General features: G+C 56.2%; 3 protein-coding genes across 7 annotated transcripts in view; all 3 read right to left on the bottom strand.

The window, feature by feature from the left end:
• Positions 1-4,420: 4,420 nt before the first annotated feature.
• SPMIP1 (sperm microtubule inner protein 1) lies at positions 4,421-7,866 on the bottom strand. The gene is made up of 2 exons (XM_054494793.2): positions 7,018-7,866; positions 4,421-5,196 (listed from the first exon to the last, which is right to left on the bottom strand). Exons 1-2 carry the CDS (start codon positions 7,436-7,438, stop codon positions 5,087-5,089), a joined length of 531 nt encoding a protein of 176 aa, XP_054350768.1. The 5' UTR covers positions 7,439-7,866; the 3' UTR covers positions 4,421-5,086.
• A 132-nt stretch (positions 7,867-7,998) lies between these two features.
• On the bottom strand, positions 7,999-11,111 carry ATP6V1F (ATPase H+ transporting V1 subunit F). 2 transcript variants are annotated; one of them, XM_063668447.1, is made up of 3 exons: positions 10,780-11,012; positions 8,659-8,742; positions 7,999-8,485 (listed from the first exon to the last, which is right to left on the bottom strand). In XM_063668447.1, the coding sequence occupies exons 1-3, from the start codon at positions 10,935-10,937 to the stop codon at positions 8,284-8,286; spliced, it is 444 nt and encodes a 147-aa protein (XP_063524517.1). In that variant the 5' UTR covers positions 10,938-11,012; the 3' UTR covers positions 7,999-8,283. The 2 variants fall into 2 exon arrangements, with proteins under 2 accessions (XP_063524517.1, XP_054350769.1); XM_054494794.2 differs by lacking the exon at positions 8,659-8,742 and having other exon boundaries at positions 10,780-11,111.
• Positions 11,112-14,113: 3,002 nt separating this feature from the next.
• FLNC (filamin C) overlaps positions 14,114-16,652 on the bottom strand; it is a 28,933-nt gene continuing 26,394 nt past the window's right edge. For 2 of the 4 annotated variants that reach the window (XM_054494785.2, XM_054494786.2), the window contains 4 exons: positions 16,474-16,650; positions 16,059-16,277; positions 15,171-15,384; positions 14,114-15,056 (listed from right to left, as the gene is read on the bottom strand). In XM_054494785.2, the coding sequence (XP_054350760.1) occupies positions 15,008-15,056; positions 15,171-15,384; positions 16,059-16,277; positions 16,474-16,650 (659 nt within the window). In that variant the 3' untranslated portion in view covers positions 14,114-15,007. The remainder of the gene's footprint in view (positions 15,057-15,170; positions 15,385-16,058; positions 16,278-16,473; positions 16,651-16,652) is intronic. The other 2 variants (XM_054494783.2, XM_054494784.2) reach the window with 1 other exon arrangement.

Here is a 16,652-nt window from a genome sequence, read left to right as displayed (position 1 = left end):
GTGAAGGTTGCATGAGAGGAGATCGCACCGTTGTACTCCAGTCTGGGCAACAAGAACCAAACTCCATTTCCCCCAAACCCCCCGGCCAAAAAAAAAAGAAAACGCCCACAAGAAGAGAGCTTTCTCTAAGGGCTGTCGGGAGGAACAGTGGACTCATGGGCTACGCCTGGCACACAGGGCCTGCTCTTTCCAGGCAGGCCGTTATTCTCATTCCACAGTTAACGACTGTCTTGGTCAAATCACCTGTGTGGTGATATCTGGAAGCCTTTCCATGTTACCACAGCGTGGGAGGAAAGTAGCCTGGCAGGGCCCCAGAGAGCAAAGGCACTGATGCCCAGTGTGCCCCTGAGACACAGCGGCCCCTCCCTCCAGGGCTGCAGCTGGGCTGAGCCTCCAGGAGGTGGGTGCTGTGGTGACTGGGCCCAGAACAGAGCTGGGAACTGGGAATGTCGGTCCCAGTCCTGGCTCAGCCACCAGCTGTCTAGGTCACTTTGGGCAGGTTGGTAGCCCTCTCTGGGCCAAGGCACTCTCCACTGTAGCAGGAGGGCTGTTTGTGGTGCAACTTAGGAAGGGTTCAGCCGACGTCACTGGAAAGAACTGCGGTCTCATCTGAAACTCAACTGGGCAGGAGGGATCCGTTTCTAAGCTCCTTTGTGTGGAGGGGAAGCAGGGGGTCACAGAGGGCATGAATTCCAGGAGGCAGGGATCATTTTGGGTCCATTTGAGAGGCTGGCTGCCACACTGGGGGATGGAGCCCTGTGGACTAGGGTGCCCCCAACCCTTCCAGAATTCTAGGCTGCATCCTCTACCCCAGGACAGGGACTCCCTGAGCCAGAACCATCAGCTCCTGGCGGGGTGAGTCTCCCCGGGGAATCCTGCCTTTCCCTCTGTGAACTGGGCTCTTTCCCTGTCACCTTCTGCAGTCCTGCCCGGTGCCCCTCATTAAGCCTCCTGGGCTCTTAGTTGCACCCATGGTTGCCCCACAGCCCTTGGAAAGGTTAACCTCCAAACTCCAGCTCCCAGGATCTGGTGATGGGGGAGGAAGGAGGGCACTGGGGGCGGCCACCCAGGACTCAAGTGTTTGGATGCTGGGGTGGGGGTCTCGGGAGACTGGCAGGCAGACTCCCTCCCATTCCAGAGCCCATGGGCCCAGAGAGGTGCATCAGAGGCAGCCGTTGAACTCCTGTAGGGGGCAGGTGGGAGACCTGTCACCAGCTCCAGATCTGGGTGAAGCCGGGAGTGGTGCAGACCAAGGGTGGGAGAGCCCTGGAGGACCTGCAGAGCCCACACGCGGTACATCATCAGATAGCCAGGAGGGCAGGGGGCCCCTGGGGCTGGGGCAGTCAGATTGGATTGGGATGAGGCAGGAAAGTCCTCTCCCCAAGTCACAGGACTTCATGCTTCACTCACTCGTCATCTCACACTTCCTGATGGGAATGCCGGGACACCCAGTGATGGCAAGTAGGTTTTATTTGATGTGCCAATTCCACCTGGTTGGTACCAGCTCTTAGGCACTGTGTCCAGTAGGATTCTGATGCTAAACTGGGGTTCAGGGGAGAAAGTTCAGGAATGAGCATCACTGGCTGCCCAGGGATGAGGGAACAGAATACCAACTCCAGGCCACCTATTTGCCACCCTTCAGCCAGGCATAGGCCACCTGTTTGCCACCCTTCAGCCGGGCAATGGAGATATACAGGGAACAAGGAGACTAGGTGCTTGTCTTTAGGTCACAGGCTAGAAATAGCATGACAATAAACAGGCAGTGGAATGGATACTGTGAGCCTTGAGCCTATTAATTTAAATGAAACAGACTCTCAAATTGTTTGTTAAATAATAGATCTAGCAAAGCCATAAGCTTTTTATTGTTCCATCATGCACATGAGAGAGAAGAAAAGTGCCAATAATTATTTTCTGATGGACAGAGAAGTTTTTACAGGTATTTTACGTCTTGAGAAGACAGGGATATCAATTATAACATTATTACCAGAGAAATAAATTTTCTAGTAAGACAACAGATGAGAATTACAGAAGTTGGAGGTTGGATATTGTTTTTGCAGTTTGTGGCAATTATTTCTAAAGGCCCAGGAGTCTCCTTTGTTTAAAAAAACTCTTTGAAAGATGTGTTTTCACAGAGAGTGCACCCATTTGGTTACTGTTAGGAATATTCACACGTCTGTATATTGCACAAGAGAACAAGATGCAGTATTCTTGGGAAAGTTCTCAATTTCAGACCTTATGAAATCCCTTTTAACTGGTTTTATGGATGCAGAACAGCTCTCCTTCCTCCACAGCTGCAGGGGAGCGGCAACACATCATCTCTTTTTTTAGATTTCTTTTGTTAATTATGAACACTTGCAGTTTTTAGGCCAGCCTCTGGCCTAAAATTTCATCTCGAATTTCCTTTGATTTTGCTGTCAGAAACAAAGAAAAGGCTAAGGAAGGTTTTTCTGAATAAGAGTAAAAAGTAAGACACCCAGAGCGGGTTTCTTCTCTGGGCCTGATGGGCACACCAGGGCAAAGTGGGAGTGGCCGGTGCTGAGGAACCCAGGTGCCCAGCACCGTGACCCTTCTCACTCCCAGGCCTCCTGTGCTGGTCTTGAGGAAGGGGCTGTGCAGGTCCCTCTGGAGTGGTCTGCCTTGGCTGGGAGGATGAGAAAGATGGGGCAGGCTGTTGGCAGGCACACCTGACAAACAGGTGCGTGGCTGGCTGATTGATGAACTGTGACAGCCTGAGGTTCAGACAGTGCCCTCAGGGCACCCCTAACCATACACTAGGACTCCCTAAACTTCCTGGCTCTAGTCTAGGTGGACTGTGCATGAGGGGCTGGGACATGAGCTCTCAACACTGGTCTTTCTTCCTCAGGCTCCTTACAAGAGCTGAACCCCACTACCAGGAGGAGCTTTGGGGTGCCAGGCAGCTCAAAGTGCAAGGTGAAAAGGTCAAGGGTCTCAGGTTGGGGATGGCAGGAGTGGGTCTCCCTGGGAGGAGGCTGCTGGGGTGAGGGGGAGGCTCTTCAGTGAAGCACCTTCCACACTACATAAAATGGCTTTAACAAATTCAGGAATCAGGCAAGGGCTGGCCCCTGAGGTCTGCAGGTTCCCTCTCAAACCTGGGCCCAAAGTGCTCTTCCTTTCCAGGACCTGGCCCAGAGGGAAGAGAGGAGTGAGGCAGAGCCTGCGACCCAGGAAAGAAAGCTCACTCCCAGGACCCCTGTGCCGGGGGACCTGCCCTCCCAAAACCTGCCTTCCCGAGATGCCCTTGAAGGGCTGGGCTCGGACCTGCACCTGAGCCAGGGGAGAGCAGAACTTCAAAGACCGCCACGGATGGACACCCCTCAGAGTCTGAGAGAGGAGGACCCTCAGGATCAGAAAGCTGAGACCCCTCAGCATAAGAGAGGGGAGGCCTCCTGGGGCGAGATCAAAGATGCTCCTCAGAGTCAGAGGGTGAAGACACACGGGGGCCAGAGCCCAAGGGCTCCTCAGGGTCAGAGGGAGGAGGCCTCCCTGGGTGAAAACAGGGTCGCTCCTCAGAGTCGAAGAGAATTTAGTCCTAAGTGTCAGGGAAAGGCGAGTCCCCAGAGTCCAGGGAAGAAGATGCTGCGGTCTTGGGAAGGCAATATCTCACAAGCCTGGGAGGTGGCTCCCGGAGAGGCCACTGTACAGCCCCCAGAGGGACTCCTGCGGGTCCCTGAAAGCACAGACTCCAAAGCCTGTGGGCAGGGACAGCCCAGACCTCCGGAGAAGGACTACCACGCTGATGCAGGGCATGATCAAAGGCGAGACACAAAGGTCGGCACCGGCGGTGGCAAAGCTGGGGGCCGCCCGGGAGGGGGCGTGGGCTGCGCTTACCGGCCCGAAGCCCCCGGCCCGGCGGCGGCTCCCAGGTCGCGGAGCCGGAGCCGTGATGCCAGCGACCCTGCGCGCCGAGGTATCCGGGCAGCAGGGGCTCCTCGGGGCTCTCCGGGGGCCCCCAGGCCTGGAGCGCGATCCGCACCGGCTGCAGGGCGCTGGAGTGGGCCCCGGCCCGGGGGAGCAGGAGGTGGGCCAGGCTTGGCTTCTGGGTGCCCTCCGGGGTCGGGGAGGCGGCCCTGAGCGTCCCACGGCCTTGAAGGCAGCGTGGCCGGCGCCCCTCAGCAGCGCCAAGGCGCCTGCGGGCTTGAGCGCGGCGCAGCAGGAGACGGCTCTGCAGCGGCTGCTGGAGCTGCACAGCGCGGCCAGGCGGCGGCGCCGGCTGGACCGTGAGCAGCAGCGGCTCCGAGTGCGTCCCCACGCCCGGGATCGGGGCCTGCCTGAGGCGGGCGGGGCACCGAGGGGCGGCCGGACGCTGACTGCCGCCTCCACATCGCCAGGAACCGCCACTGCCGGGTTCACCCCGTGGGTGTCCCGCCCAGTCCGGCTCAACTCCCGCCACAGGCAAGACCCCTAGAAGGCGGTGGGGCCACAAGGAGCCTGCGCGGGGCAGGGGCCGAGCTTGGCGCGCCCGGATCCCTTTGAAGTGAGCGCACTGCACTCTGGCTGTGCCTCCGGCGGGGCGCGAGGTGCAGGTGTGCCAGGTGCTGCCCCGCCCGCCCCACTGAGCTGCGGACGCTCAGCGCTCTGCACCGCCAGGAGGACGCGGCTGGCCGGCGGCGCGCCCTGCGGAAGCAGCTAGAGCAGATGCATCGGGAGAGGACTGAGCGGCTGCGGGCCCTCGGGGCCAGGTGAGGGGCGGGCAAGGAGGGGTGTGGCGGTGGCAGGAGTCCCCTTTCCCTGGCCTCCGAGATGACAGGCCGCTCTCTCCCCAGGAACACCCAGAACTTCCTGGAACTACTGTGTTCCCCTGGTGCTGAGATCCCGTGCCTGCAGAGTAGTGCTCGCCCTTCCCAGCCCCCTCTGGTCATTGCTGAGTCCTCAAAGCGATGATTAAAGAGATGAGGGTTACGGAAAAAGCAAGAGGGCAACTTGCAGGTCAGATAGTTTCAGAAAGGCCTGAATGCAGCCTCAGGGCCGGGGAAAGCAGAGGGGCACAGACACACACAGCAGCTTTGCCCCACCAGGAGGCCTGTTATTTCTTCTTCCCTCCCCTAAGCCCACATCTGGCCCACGGTCAGAGGGCCAGGTCTCGGGGATCAAGCAGTGCGAAGGCCCCGTTCTTGCGGAAGAATGACTCAATGCGGCACGTCTTGCAGGAGACCAGTTCTTGCTTCACTGGGGGGCCTGGGAAAAGATGTTAGAGGCCAAGCATGGGTTCCTGAGGGAGGGACACGCAGAGCATGGGAGCCCTGTCTGTCTGCACAGCCCTAGGAATCCGTCAGTGGAGTAGCCACTTTGTGGGAAGAAACAGAGAGTGCTTTGGAAGCATGGGAGCTACGGGCAAATACTGGGAGCTGGCTGGATGCCAGGATACAGCAGCCATCTGCCATCATTACCCTAGCTTCAGGATCCTCTACCTGCAGGGAGGGGGGCCACCCTAGCCTGCTTGTCACAGGGACAGACTGTGGAGAGATGGGACTTCCTTCTGCCTCCTGCTCCCCCCTTCTAGGCTTTGCCTCCTGCTTTTGTTAGAAAGTTATTTCCCCGACTTCCCCTTTAGGGGCCTGGGGGAAAGGGATGTTTGGGGGCAAAATCTCAACTGAGTCAATCCCCAACCATCCACCTTTTCTGCAAGACACTCAAGCAGCTGGAGAAGGGCACAGGGCCGAGGAGTCTCACTTGACATTCATGAGCACAGACAGCAATGGGACGTGCAGCAACATCGCCCAGCAGCGCTGCCTGGCACATGCCTATTCCATACCTTTCCTCTTCATCTCTAGTTACTCCACTGCCTCAGTTCAGCTCCCTCCCCGCTGATGGCCTTGACTCAACCTCACAGAAAAAAGACTCAGCCCAGATGGACAGGCTTCCTGCCAATGCCATCCCCTACCCGCCTCTGGCTCAGCCCTCCTGCCCCCAGTCCCAACAGATTCCAGCAACTTGAGCTCCGTAGGTGATCTCATGGATTTAAATAGCACCTATAGGCCGGGCGGTGGCTCATGCCTGTAATCCCAGCACTTTGGGAGGCCGAGACAGGCAGATTACAAGGTCAGCAGTTCGAGACCAGCCTGACCAATATGGTGAAACCCTGTCTCTACTAAAAATACAAAAATTAGCCAGGCGTGGTGACACATGCCTATAGTCCCAGCTACTTGGGAGGCTGAGAAAGAAGAATCTCTTGAACCTGGGAGGCAGAGGTTGCAGTGAGCCAAGATCATGCCACTGCATTCCAGCCTGGGTGACAGAGTGAGACTGTTTCAAAAAAAAAAAAGCACCTATATTCAAACGACCTCCAAATTTGCATCTTCAGCCCTGACTTCAATCCAGACTTATAGACACAGCCACCCTACAGACACTTCAAGCATAACATAGCCAAACACACATGGATAAATAGGACCTGTTCATGCACGCTCCAGCCCTGACCTCTCCCACTCTTCCCTGTCACTGCAGCTTTAGCTAAACACCTGGGCAATTGATCTCTCTTCCCTTTATTCTCACATTCTATCCATGAGTGAGTTCCACCGAGTCTTCCCCCAAAACATCCTGAATTGATTTCAGCTCTATTGCTGATCCCTCAGGCCACTACCACAGGGTAACAAAACAGATGCCCAACTCATGTGCCAGATTCCACCACTTCCCCTGAAAAAGCCACTGCCTACATACAGGTCAGGGTGACTTTTTAAAAGGTTCATCAGTGTCACTCTTGAAATCTGCTTAGAACCTTCCATCAGCTTCCCTGCACACCAAATAAAATCCAAACCCATCCTTATCATCTGGCTCTCGGCCTCAGGTCCTCAGAAAGGCCTTTCCTGACAATCCAATAAATAGCAGCACATGGCCGCTACCTCCCTGCCTACCGTCGCTCCCTAGTTCTGTGGAACGTGTCGACACTTCTTGGCCATCTCCTTGCTCTGTTTATGGTCTGGACCCTTCACTAGGATGCCCACTCCCTAGCACATGGCTGGTACTCTGTTTTTGAGGTGATTTCCAAGAAGTTGGGCTCACCCAGCTGCCAGCCATACGTGAAGCTGGTGGTGACGGGGAAGAGGTATCGCGTCTCTGGCATGTCCAGTTTTCGAGTGTTGAGGTAGCGGTAGCGCCCCTGGAAGTCGTGGGAGATGCCTTCATACAGCAGGGCTCGGGTGACAGGCGGTACCGGGTACATTTCTGACTGAAAAGGAGCCTCTGGGACAGGGCTGGGCACCTTGGAAGAGGCTGACTTGGGGGTGGGTGGGGGTGAGAGTGGGGCTTTGGGGTGCAGGGTGGGCAGTTTGAGGGGCAGGCGGGCTGCAGCCTTAGCCTTCTGCTTGGCCTTCACCATCGACCCATACTTGCGGTACCATTCACAGCGCAACATCTTTTCCCTCAGATATTCCTCCTTCCAGAAGTTCTGCCGTAAAGTGTCTATGTTGAGCTGCCGTGACATGGTGGCCAGGGAAGGAGTGGCACCAGGGTGGCCACAGCTGAGGGGTGAGCACAGCAAGCAGAGTGCTTCTGACGGCGAGTGGCTGCCCTGGCACAGTCACCTGGCAACCATGCCTCACCTCACACAGGGCTGGGGTTCTACTTGCCATGCCCCCAGCAGACCCCATGAGCCTGGCTTCCTGAGGCAGCCTGAGGCCAGGGCCCACTGGCTAAGAGCCCTGCTCCCCAAAACTCCCGCAGGGCCCATGCGGGATCCGACATCACAGGCTCCCAGGTTTCGTGTGCTTTCTGCTTCTGTCCTTTGGGTCTGGCCCCCTTCCCAGCCCAATGCCGAACAAGGTCGGGGAGGCGGGAGCTGGGCTCAAGCCTCCTCCCATTCCTCCCCAGACCAGAGCTGGTCTTCTCTGATCCGAGGACCAGTACTTGAGTTCTGCCTCCCGGCACAATCCTCCTGGGCCAGCTCTTCTATGCCTTTCTTCGGCAGCACCTTTTCCCTCCTTGCCAATCGAATCTGCCCCACGGCCTCACCCCACACACGTCCTTTCCAGCACCCAGCCCATCTGGAGAGAAGCAAGAATATGACTTTAATTTAACATCAACAATGACACTGTGTAACAGCACAGGGAAGAGGTAGTGGAGGGAGATGGTCAGGCTTCCTGTTCCTTAACCAGCTTTGATTTTAACAGCAGAGCCCCAGCAACCTAGAAGCACCTCACCTAGCCTCTTAATGGGAGTGGGAAGCGGCAGGGAATTGGAAATCAGAGGCTCAAAAAGTAAAGAAGGCTGATGGCAAGCCTGGGGAGAGGCCTGGAAACAAGGGAAGGGCTGAGGGCTATAAGGAGTCCCCTAGCGCAGGTCTTCGGCAGTGAACATGCCCCTGGCCCTGCGCAGGATGGAGTCCTTGGCAGCGTCATATGGGTGCTCCTTGGAGGGGATCTCCAGGACAGCGGGGATGGAGTGCTGGTGGGCGTCCAGGGCATGCCGCACCATCTCTGCGATGTACTGGTTGATGAGGATGATGCCAATGTCATCCCGGTTTAGAAATTGCCTGTGGGGAGAGATGAGAAGGGAGTCCAGGGCAGCTCTGGGGGCTGCCGTCTCTCCTACCCAGGCAGCCCTCTCCGAGTTGTTGGGCTGGGCTGTGGAGGGGAATGAGCATGACCCAGAGGGCACAGAGGACAAGGGGAAAAACTGCCATGCTCAACCCTCTGTCAACCCTACCTAGAATCAATTTCATCCCACAGCAGAGGGTCATGCTGATTAGGGTTGGCTTCTACAACACTGCCCGGAAGGCTTCCAAGTGAACTGGTAATGAAGATTGATTAGGGTGCACACTGGTGTATTCAATATGCAGTGATGGTGTCAGAAAGGGGAAGGAAAAGATTATATGTATGCAGATCTCTTTTTATGTGCAGATACTGAAGGCCGGCTGTGATGGCTCACACCTGTAATCCCAGCACTTTGGGAGGCCGAGGCAGGTGGATCGCTTGAACCCAGGAGTTTGAGACCAGAATGGGCCACATAGTGAGACCCCCATCTCTCTGTCTCTCTCTCTCTCTCTCTCTCTCTCTCTATATATATATATATATACACACACACACACACAAAATTGGCTGGATGTGGCGGCATGTGCCAGCTACTTGGGAAGCTGTAGTCCCAGCTATTTGGGAGGCTGAGGTGGGAGAATCACTTGAGCCTGGGAAGTCGAGGCCACAGTGAGCTGCGATCATGCCACTGCAATCCAGCCTGGGTGACAGGAGTGAGACCCTGTCTCAGAAAAAAAAAAAAAGACATATTAACTTTTAAAAAGAAAACAAATTATTTAAAAATAGGGCTGATGAGACCACTGAAGGCCTCAAGGTCTATGCTGATGAGGGTGGTGGAGGGGTCAGAGGGAAAGTTTGGCATGAACCAAGATCACAAGCTAGGAAGAGGACACCCTGATGAAGGAATCACACTTTCTGCACAAAAAGAACCTGCCTTGTGCTCCTCCTCTCCTGTGGTCACCCACCCATTCATTGGTTTATTTTATTTTTATTTTTTTGAGACAGGGTCTCCCTCTGTCGCCCAGGCTGGAGTGCAGTGGTGGATCTCGGCTCACTGCAGTCTCTGCCTCCCAGGTTCAAGCAATTCTTCCTCAGCCTCCTGATTTGTTGGGATTACAGGCACCCACCACCACGCCTGGCTAATTTTTGTATTTTTAGTAGAAATGGAGTTTCACCATATTGGTCAGGCTAGTCTCAAACTCCCGAGCTCAGGTGATCCACCCGCCTCGGTCTCCAAAAGTGTTGGGATTACAGGCGTGAGCCACTGCACCCAGAGTCATTCGTTTATTTACTGATTAAAAATTACTTACTGAGCACCCACCCCCTGCCAGTCACTGGGTTAGATTTGATCTCTGAGGTCCCTTTTGGTTGGAAACATAAAAAAATTCTTGAAGTAAAATTTGTCCTTCTCCCATGATAACTTGGGTCACTTTACCAGACAGCTTAGAGATCGGCAGATGACAGCCTCCCAGGTCAGGGACTACCTAATACACCAGGCAGCAGGAACCAGTCTCAGCCAGCAGCCCTGGGCTGGACTGTTTGTGGGAAACAGGTGAGTGGTTTATTCCTGAGACTTGGTACAGGGGCCCTGGAGAAGGGGTGAGGAATAAAATAGGAGGCTGGTATCCTTAATTCCAGTCACCAGGACCCCTGGTGGATTAAAAGCATGCCTGCGCCCACACTCTGACCTAAGGCAGGGAGTGAGGGCTTGAGTGCAAGGTCTTAGCAGAAGGCTCTCACAGTCCCGACATTTCTGCCTACTGTGCTCAAGACCACAAAGAAATTCCGAGGCCGCCTAAGGAGAGCTGCAAAGAGTGTGTACCTGGCTTACCAGAGGCAGAAAGGGTTGGGATTGGGTTCAAATTCTAGCTCTGCCTCTGCCGACTTGTAACCTTAGTGTGTGCCTTACCCTCTCCGAGCTGTAGTTTTCTCACCTGTGAGTAGGACAAAAATCACCCCTGCCTTACGGGACGATGGTGAGCCTCTAAAGGAGGAGAAAGCAGAACAAAATCCAAGCCCACTGTCTAGGCTGTCACGAGCTCTGTTCCCCTTCTTGCATGACACACGATCATGTGAGGTGGGGGGCTCGTGGACCTGATACAGCTTCTGTCCCACCGAGCCCCAAACGGGAACTTGGGGCGCGGAGGCCTCCGCTCCGGAAGGGCGGAAGGACTTTCAGGATCGTCCCCTCACCCCCGTCCGGGCCTCAAGCCTCGGTCCCCGGGCCGCCTCCAGCCTCGCCGCGCACTCCACCGAGCAGCAGAAGGGCCCGTTCAGGCCTCGCGCGGTACCGTACCGGAAAGTGTCTTCGATCTCATTGATGGTTGTATCCTTCTCCACCACCAGGAAATTGGGGTGGCGGTTCTTGTTAAGCTCCCCTATGCCGCCCAGCAGGAAACCAGTCACCGTGTCCTCGTCTCCGATCACTGCGATGAGCTTACCCCTCCCCGCCATCCCTGCAGCCGGGCAGAGCTCACCCTAGAGCACCAGAAGCCACTGAAGCCCCGCCTCCGCCGTACGGCGCCCCGTCGGCCTCAACCCCCACCCTTCGGGCATGCGCAGTCCTCCCAGCCGCATTCCGGGACATGCGCATTAACAGCAACACGGCCTCCATGTGAATACGCCTGCGCCATAAAGACAGGCCCGAACCAGAGGACTACGATTCCCAGAAGACTGCGGGGCACCACGTCCTTCGCGGGCATTCATTCGTTCATTCACTCGTTCCTTGGTTCATTCGTTCAACAAGCGCTTTGAACCTGACGCTGTTAGACGCTGAGACCCCAGAGAAGGGACGCAGTTACTTATCTCAAGGGCAGGGTCTGGGTCTTTATCGTGTATGTATGTATGTATGTATGTATGTATGTAACTATGACACATAGTTAACAAGTAACACACATTTGTTCAATTAAAGGAATGCAAAAGTTAGTGATGATACTGCCTAGTGAGGTGGAAAGTCAGGGGAACAGGCGACTACAAAGCTGTGTGTTAATGGTTAGAATGTGAAAAGTATATGGAAGCACACATCCATGGTAACTAACCCATGGAGAGAGGGGGCGTCCAAAGAACCCTTCCCCAAGAAGCTTGCTTCAGATCTAAGCTGAGACCTGAAGGACCTGCAGGATGAAGGGGATAGAAGTGAGGACAAGACGGTGTTCTAGGCAGAGGAACAGCATGTGCAAAGGCGTACTGACTAGAGAGCGTAGGGCCTTCCAGGAAAGTTAAATAATTGGTAAGGCCAGGCATGGTGGCTCATGCCACGCCTGTAATCCCAGCACTTTGGGAGGCTGAGGCAGGTGGATCACCTGAGGTCAGGAGTTTGAGACCAGCCTGGCCAACATGGCGAAAACCCATCTCTACTAAAAATACAAAAAGTTAGCCGGGTGTGGTTGTGGGTGCCTGTAGTCCCAGCTACTCAAGAGGCTGAGGCAGGAGAATTGCTTGAACCCGGGAGGCGGAGGTTGCAGTGAGCCGAGATTGTGCCGTTGCACTCCAGCCTGGGCGACAGAGCGAGACTCTGTCTGGAAAAAAAAAAAAAAAAGGATCTGGAAGTTATCCTGTGGACAGTTATCCTGAAGCTGCTGAGGGATTTCAAGTAAGAGAGTGCTATTGCCAAACTTACGTTTTAGAGCTGTCACTCACTGTGACTGTGCTGTGTGCAGAGGTGAAACTGAGGGAGGAGAAACCAATTTGGGAGGCCATTGTGAGAGATAATAGTGGCCAGAACGCAGGTGGCGATAATGGGAAACGCAGAGAAGTAGGTAGAGCCGAGAGATATTTAGATATTTAGGACAAAACTTGTTTCAGAGTGGATGTGTTTGGGGAGTGAGGTAGAGAGAGAGACCTGGGTGACTTCCAGGTTTCTGGCCAGTGCAGCACATATGGATGGGAGTAACATTCCTGGGAAAGTGACCTCTGTGAGATGAGCAGGCTGAAGGGGAAGGAGCCACTCTTTCCTCCTCCCTTTTAACAAACTGGCACTCCCGGTGTCTGGCATGGGGTTTGTGAGTTTGGAGTGCTTGAGACGTGCCCGTGGTCTGGTCTAGCGATTGTATGTGTGATAAGCTTGGGATTTGGGCACACCTGGGTTTCAATCTGTGCCCTACTACTTAAAGGTATGGTTTCAGACTCATCACTGAAATTCCCAGGGCCTTGGTTTCTTCAGATGGTAGTAGCCCCACCTCATAGGCTGTTATGAGGATTAATGAGGAAGGGCCTGTAAGGCTCAGCACCCAGGGCCACACTGTGGCTGGCTGGAAGCAGGCAGGCTGGAGGTCTGTGAGCTTATCAGCCACACACAGGTGGAGGCAGCCGAAGCTGAGGGGGAAATTAGCACATCTAGGGGTGAGGGTGAGTGTGAGGGGGGCAGAGAGTGAGGACGGGTGTGTGGGAGGGTATGAGGGAAGTGGGAGGAAGCACAGAGGCTGGTGAGAGGTGAGAGAGGTGGTGAGGTCAGGGATTAGGAGTTGGGGCCTCGTGGGTTTTTCTGCCAGGCCCACCACCATGTGCTGAAATGCCCAGGTGGGTCTAGATTGTGGGATCAGTTGAATGAAAGGCTTCTTTTCCCTGCTGCAGCTACTCAGCTGCTCATTTATTCATTCATACCCATTCACTCACTCATTCACACCCAGGGCCAGGGAGCTCCGTCTGGTGGGGAGCCGTGGATACATGGCCACCGCTCAGGGTCGTAACTGCAGCTAGAGATGTGTCCTAGGGCAGTTTGGGAGCTAGGGGCACTGATCCAGGAGGGGTAGGGAGGGGTCCAGGAAAACTTCCTGTTGGCCAGGAAGATGAAGAGGGTGGGGACGCAAGGGTGTTTCCGGGCAAGGGCCCAAATTACAGCATGGGTGCCCAGTTACCTAGAGGTGGTGAAGAGGGGTTGGAGGTGGAGGGTACAATGGAGAATGGGCTTGCTGCCTGACTCATACGGCTGGGGAGGCTGCTGTCTGAACCGGGGGGGCCTTGGAGACCTTGTCAGGAAGAGGAGACTTTACTCTGGAGCAGGAGGGAGTCACAGATGGCCCTAAACCAGAGAGAGGGGCATATACTCTCTTTAAAGTGACCCCCCGCAAGCTGCAGCATGGAGGGGAGGTTGGAGGGAGCTGGCCAGGGCAGGGCTGGTGCAGGAGTTCAGGAGGGAGGCCCTGTGCAAGCTCAGTGCTGAAAAGGGGCATGAAACAAGCCAAGTTGATTCAGGAACTGACTGGGGGGAAGGTGCTGAGTCTGCAGGTGGTTCTGCCTGCCTGCTGGTTGAGGAATATTCCTGTTTGAGTCAGTGCTCACTGTTTTAAAGTCTTAATTTGAAAAACATCCTTGAGGTCAGGCTGAACTGAAACTGGCCTCCCAGGGGTCCTGGGGCAGTACTGTAGAACACAGTATCCACACCCTGTACTGTCCACGAACCCTCCCGCTGGGACCCCTTCCCACATCCCCGAGCCACCACCCCCGGTTCTTTCAAGCACTCTGCCAACATCCCAGACCTCACTTCTGCCCCAGGACCTTTCCCTTGAACTGGGTCAATCTTCCAGGGGACAGCCAGGCTGCCTCTGCCTCCCCAGGGCCTGGTTTTTCATGTGGCAGGCCAGAGGGCAGCCAGCCACACAGAGCACACCCGCAAGGAACAGCCAAGCCTCTGCGACAGCCGCACTTTATTTGGAGTTTTCCACCTAAGCAGCTCCCAGCTGAGCCGCATGACATGTGCAAAAGTCCCCTAGAAAGCTGGGCCTCGCAGTGTGTAAAAAAGGCCCCCCATGGGGCAGAGCCGTGCAACCATTTTAAAAAAAGAGACAGTGAGAGAGAAATCAGGCCCCCTGGGAGCCTGGCTTGGGCGGAGTGCACATCGCTCGGGCCGGTCCGCGTGCCAGGCCACTCCTGCTGGTTCAGGGGCTGTTTTCTTCTCTGATTGTGCTTTCCTTTCCAAGTCCTTAAAACTCCGGGGTTGTGGCCACCAGAGAGACCAGACCAAGTCCTCAGGGGCAGGAGGGTATCTGGCCGGCAGTGCAGTTTGAGGGTGACCTCACACACAGACACCCACAACACAATGCTCCCCCACTGCTCAGCCCCGCCAGAAAACTCAGGGTTTCCCTGGCCTCGCAGCCCACTTGTCAGCCCCTTGTGTCCCAGCCTCTGCCCCTGAGCCTGGCCCCAGTCTGCCCTCATGTCACATTCCCAGGGAGGGACACTGTCCTGACACAGACAAGGTCCTCCAATCCCTGGGGTGCGGTGGGGTGGGGAGGCTGGGCCTTCACTTCACCCCCCAAGGCAGGTGTTTGTAGTGTCTGATTCTGTGCGTGTGTCTGGGTGTGGCACATTTGTGTGTGTGTGTGTGTGTGTAAAATGTGTGTTTGGCTGGAGGTGGGGGCTGAGGCTGGGGAGGCACTTTTGGGACTCAAGGGACCTTGACTTTGAAGGGGCTTCCAGGGACACTTTCGTCACCCCACTTGACGATGAGGATGTAGTCCCCTTTCTCCTTGACAGTGTAGGTGACATTGTACACCCGGTTCCCCATGTGCTTCACGTACACCTCCTCACAGGGGGTCTTGGGGCCGTGCACGCCCACCATCATCATGTTGGTGCCTGGAGAGGGAGGCAGAGGGACAGGCTCACACCAGAGAGTCCCCTACTGTGACCCACACCCTGCTCCCCAACGGCTTCTTGCTCGCACCCCGGGAGACGCCCTCCCCCCGCCACCTGCCTGCTTTGCTGCAGTCCACGGTGAAGGAGTTCTTCTGGCCCACGAAGGCCTGGGACAGCCCAGGGCCCCGAGTCACCACCTTGCTGGCATCCGAGGAGAACTTGGGGATGGAGCTGTAGCCGGAGCCCCGGCTTGAGGAGGACTTGGTCACAGTCTCCACCAGAACCGTGGATGTTTCGTGAAGGCTGTGGCCTCCGGACAGCCTCGGACCTGAGGGGCGGGTGGAGGGGGCACAAACCTGGTCAGAAGGGCTTCCTGTTCTTCCCCAGGCAGGGGACCCTCGGCCAGCACTGCCACCCTGTGGGACTCACTGCCTGCATTTGAGGCTCCCCGCCAAATTCCTCCAAGGGCCACTCTAGGAGCACAGCCCCATTCCCAGCCAGGGCCCTGAGCTGCCAGCTCCAATTGGTGCTCCACCCTAGGGCTGGGGCCTCAGATGCTGCGCAGGTCCCTCATCCTTGCAGGCTTTGTCTGGGAACTCAGGCTAACTCACAGGGTAAGAGTCACTTTGCAAAGGAACACCCACCCGACTCATCCTACAGACAGCCTCAAGAGGGGAGCTTGCTCAATACTGGCTGTGTCTTCCTGGAGCTGAGGAATAAGGGAAGCCAGGAGCGAAGAAAGTGATGCTAGAGCCTGACGAGCCAGCACAGGCCAGAGCTGAAGGAGTGAGGGGCCACGATGGAGAGGAAGAATGAGAATTTTACACAATCATGCCAGACTCCACAGAATGTGTACTGTGTAGAGCCAGGCCCACCTCTAGCCCTGGTAAACTGACCGTGATGTCTGGGGGCAGACTATGGCCTGGATGTGCGTGGCCACCGGAGCCCTCCGGGCTGGGCTGGGCTGCAGGCTGGGTGGACCCCCCCCAAACCGGCACTCACCAGTGACCTTGGCCTTGAAGGGGCTGCCCACGATGTGCTGGGGGCCACCGTACTTGATGGCAATGAGGTAGTTGCCAGGGGCCATGGGAGTGTAAGTGACCACGTGGCCCTCAGGACACTCCCGACAGTCCAGCTGCACCTTGGAGGGGCCATCAATGGTGACAGACAAGGCCCCTGAGCCGGCATTCAGGGTGTTCACGATGAACTCTGATGACACACCTGGGGGCCAGAGGTAGCAAGGCTGAGGGCAGGAAGGGCTTGTGGCCCAAGAGGGGCTGGGCCCCAGCTCCCTGGACAGCCCCTGTGGGGACTCCTGGCTTAGGAAGCAGGGCCCCTGCCTCTGGAGCAAAGCAGCACCAGACTAGTGGCCAAGCACCCCCAGAAGTCACCCTGTTCCCCAGCTCCAGGCACTCACCAGTAGTGCCTCCCTCGAGCCCAGGACCGTAGGCTGACACCAAGCCTGGGTCCCCAGCCTGGCTCTGCTCCCCAACGCGGATCTTGAAGGGACTTCCAGGGATGTGGGCACCGTTGAACTTGACATCGATGGAGTGGACGCCATTCTCGTGGGGGATGAAGCGGATGGTGTGCTTGTCT

The sequence above is a fragment of the Pongo pygmaeus genome, chromosome 6, assembly GCF_028885625.2.
Source record: "Pongo pygmaeus isolate AG05252 chromosome 6, NHGRI_mPonPyg2-v2.0_pri, whole genome shotgun sequence".
Taxonomy (NCBI): Eukaryota; Metazoa; Chordata; class Mammalia; order Primates; family Hominidae; genus Pongo; species Pongo pygmaeus.
The sequence above is the reverse complement of the archived record's forward strand: the minus strand, read 5'-3'. Positions and strand labels throughout refer to the sequence as shown.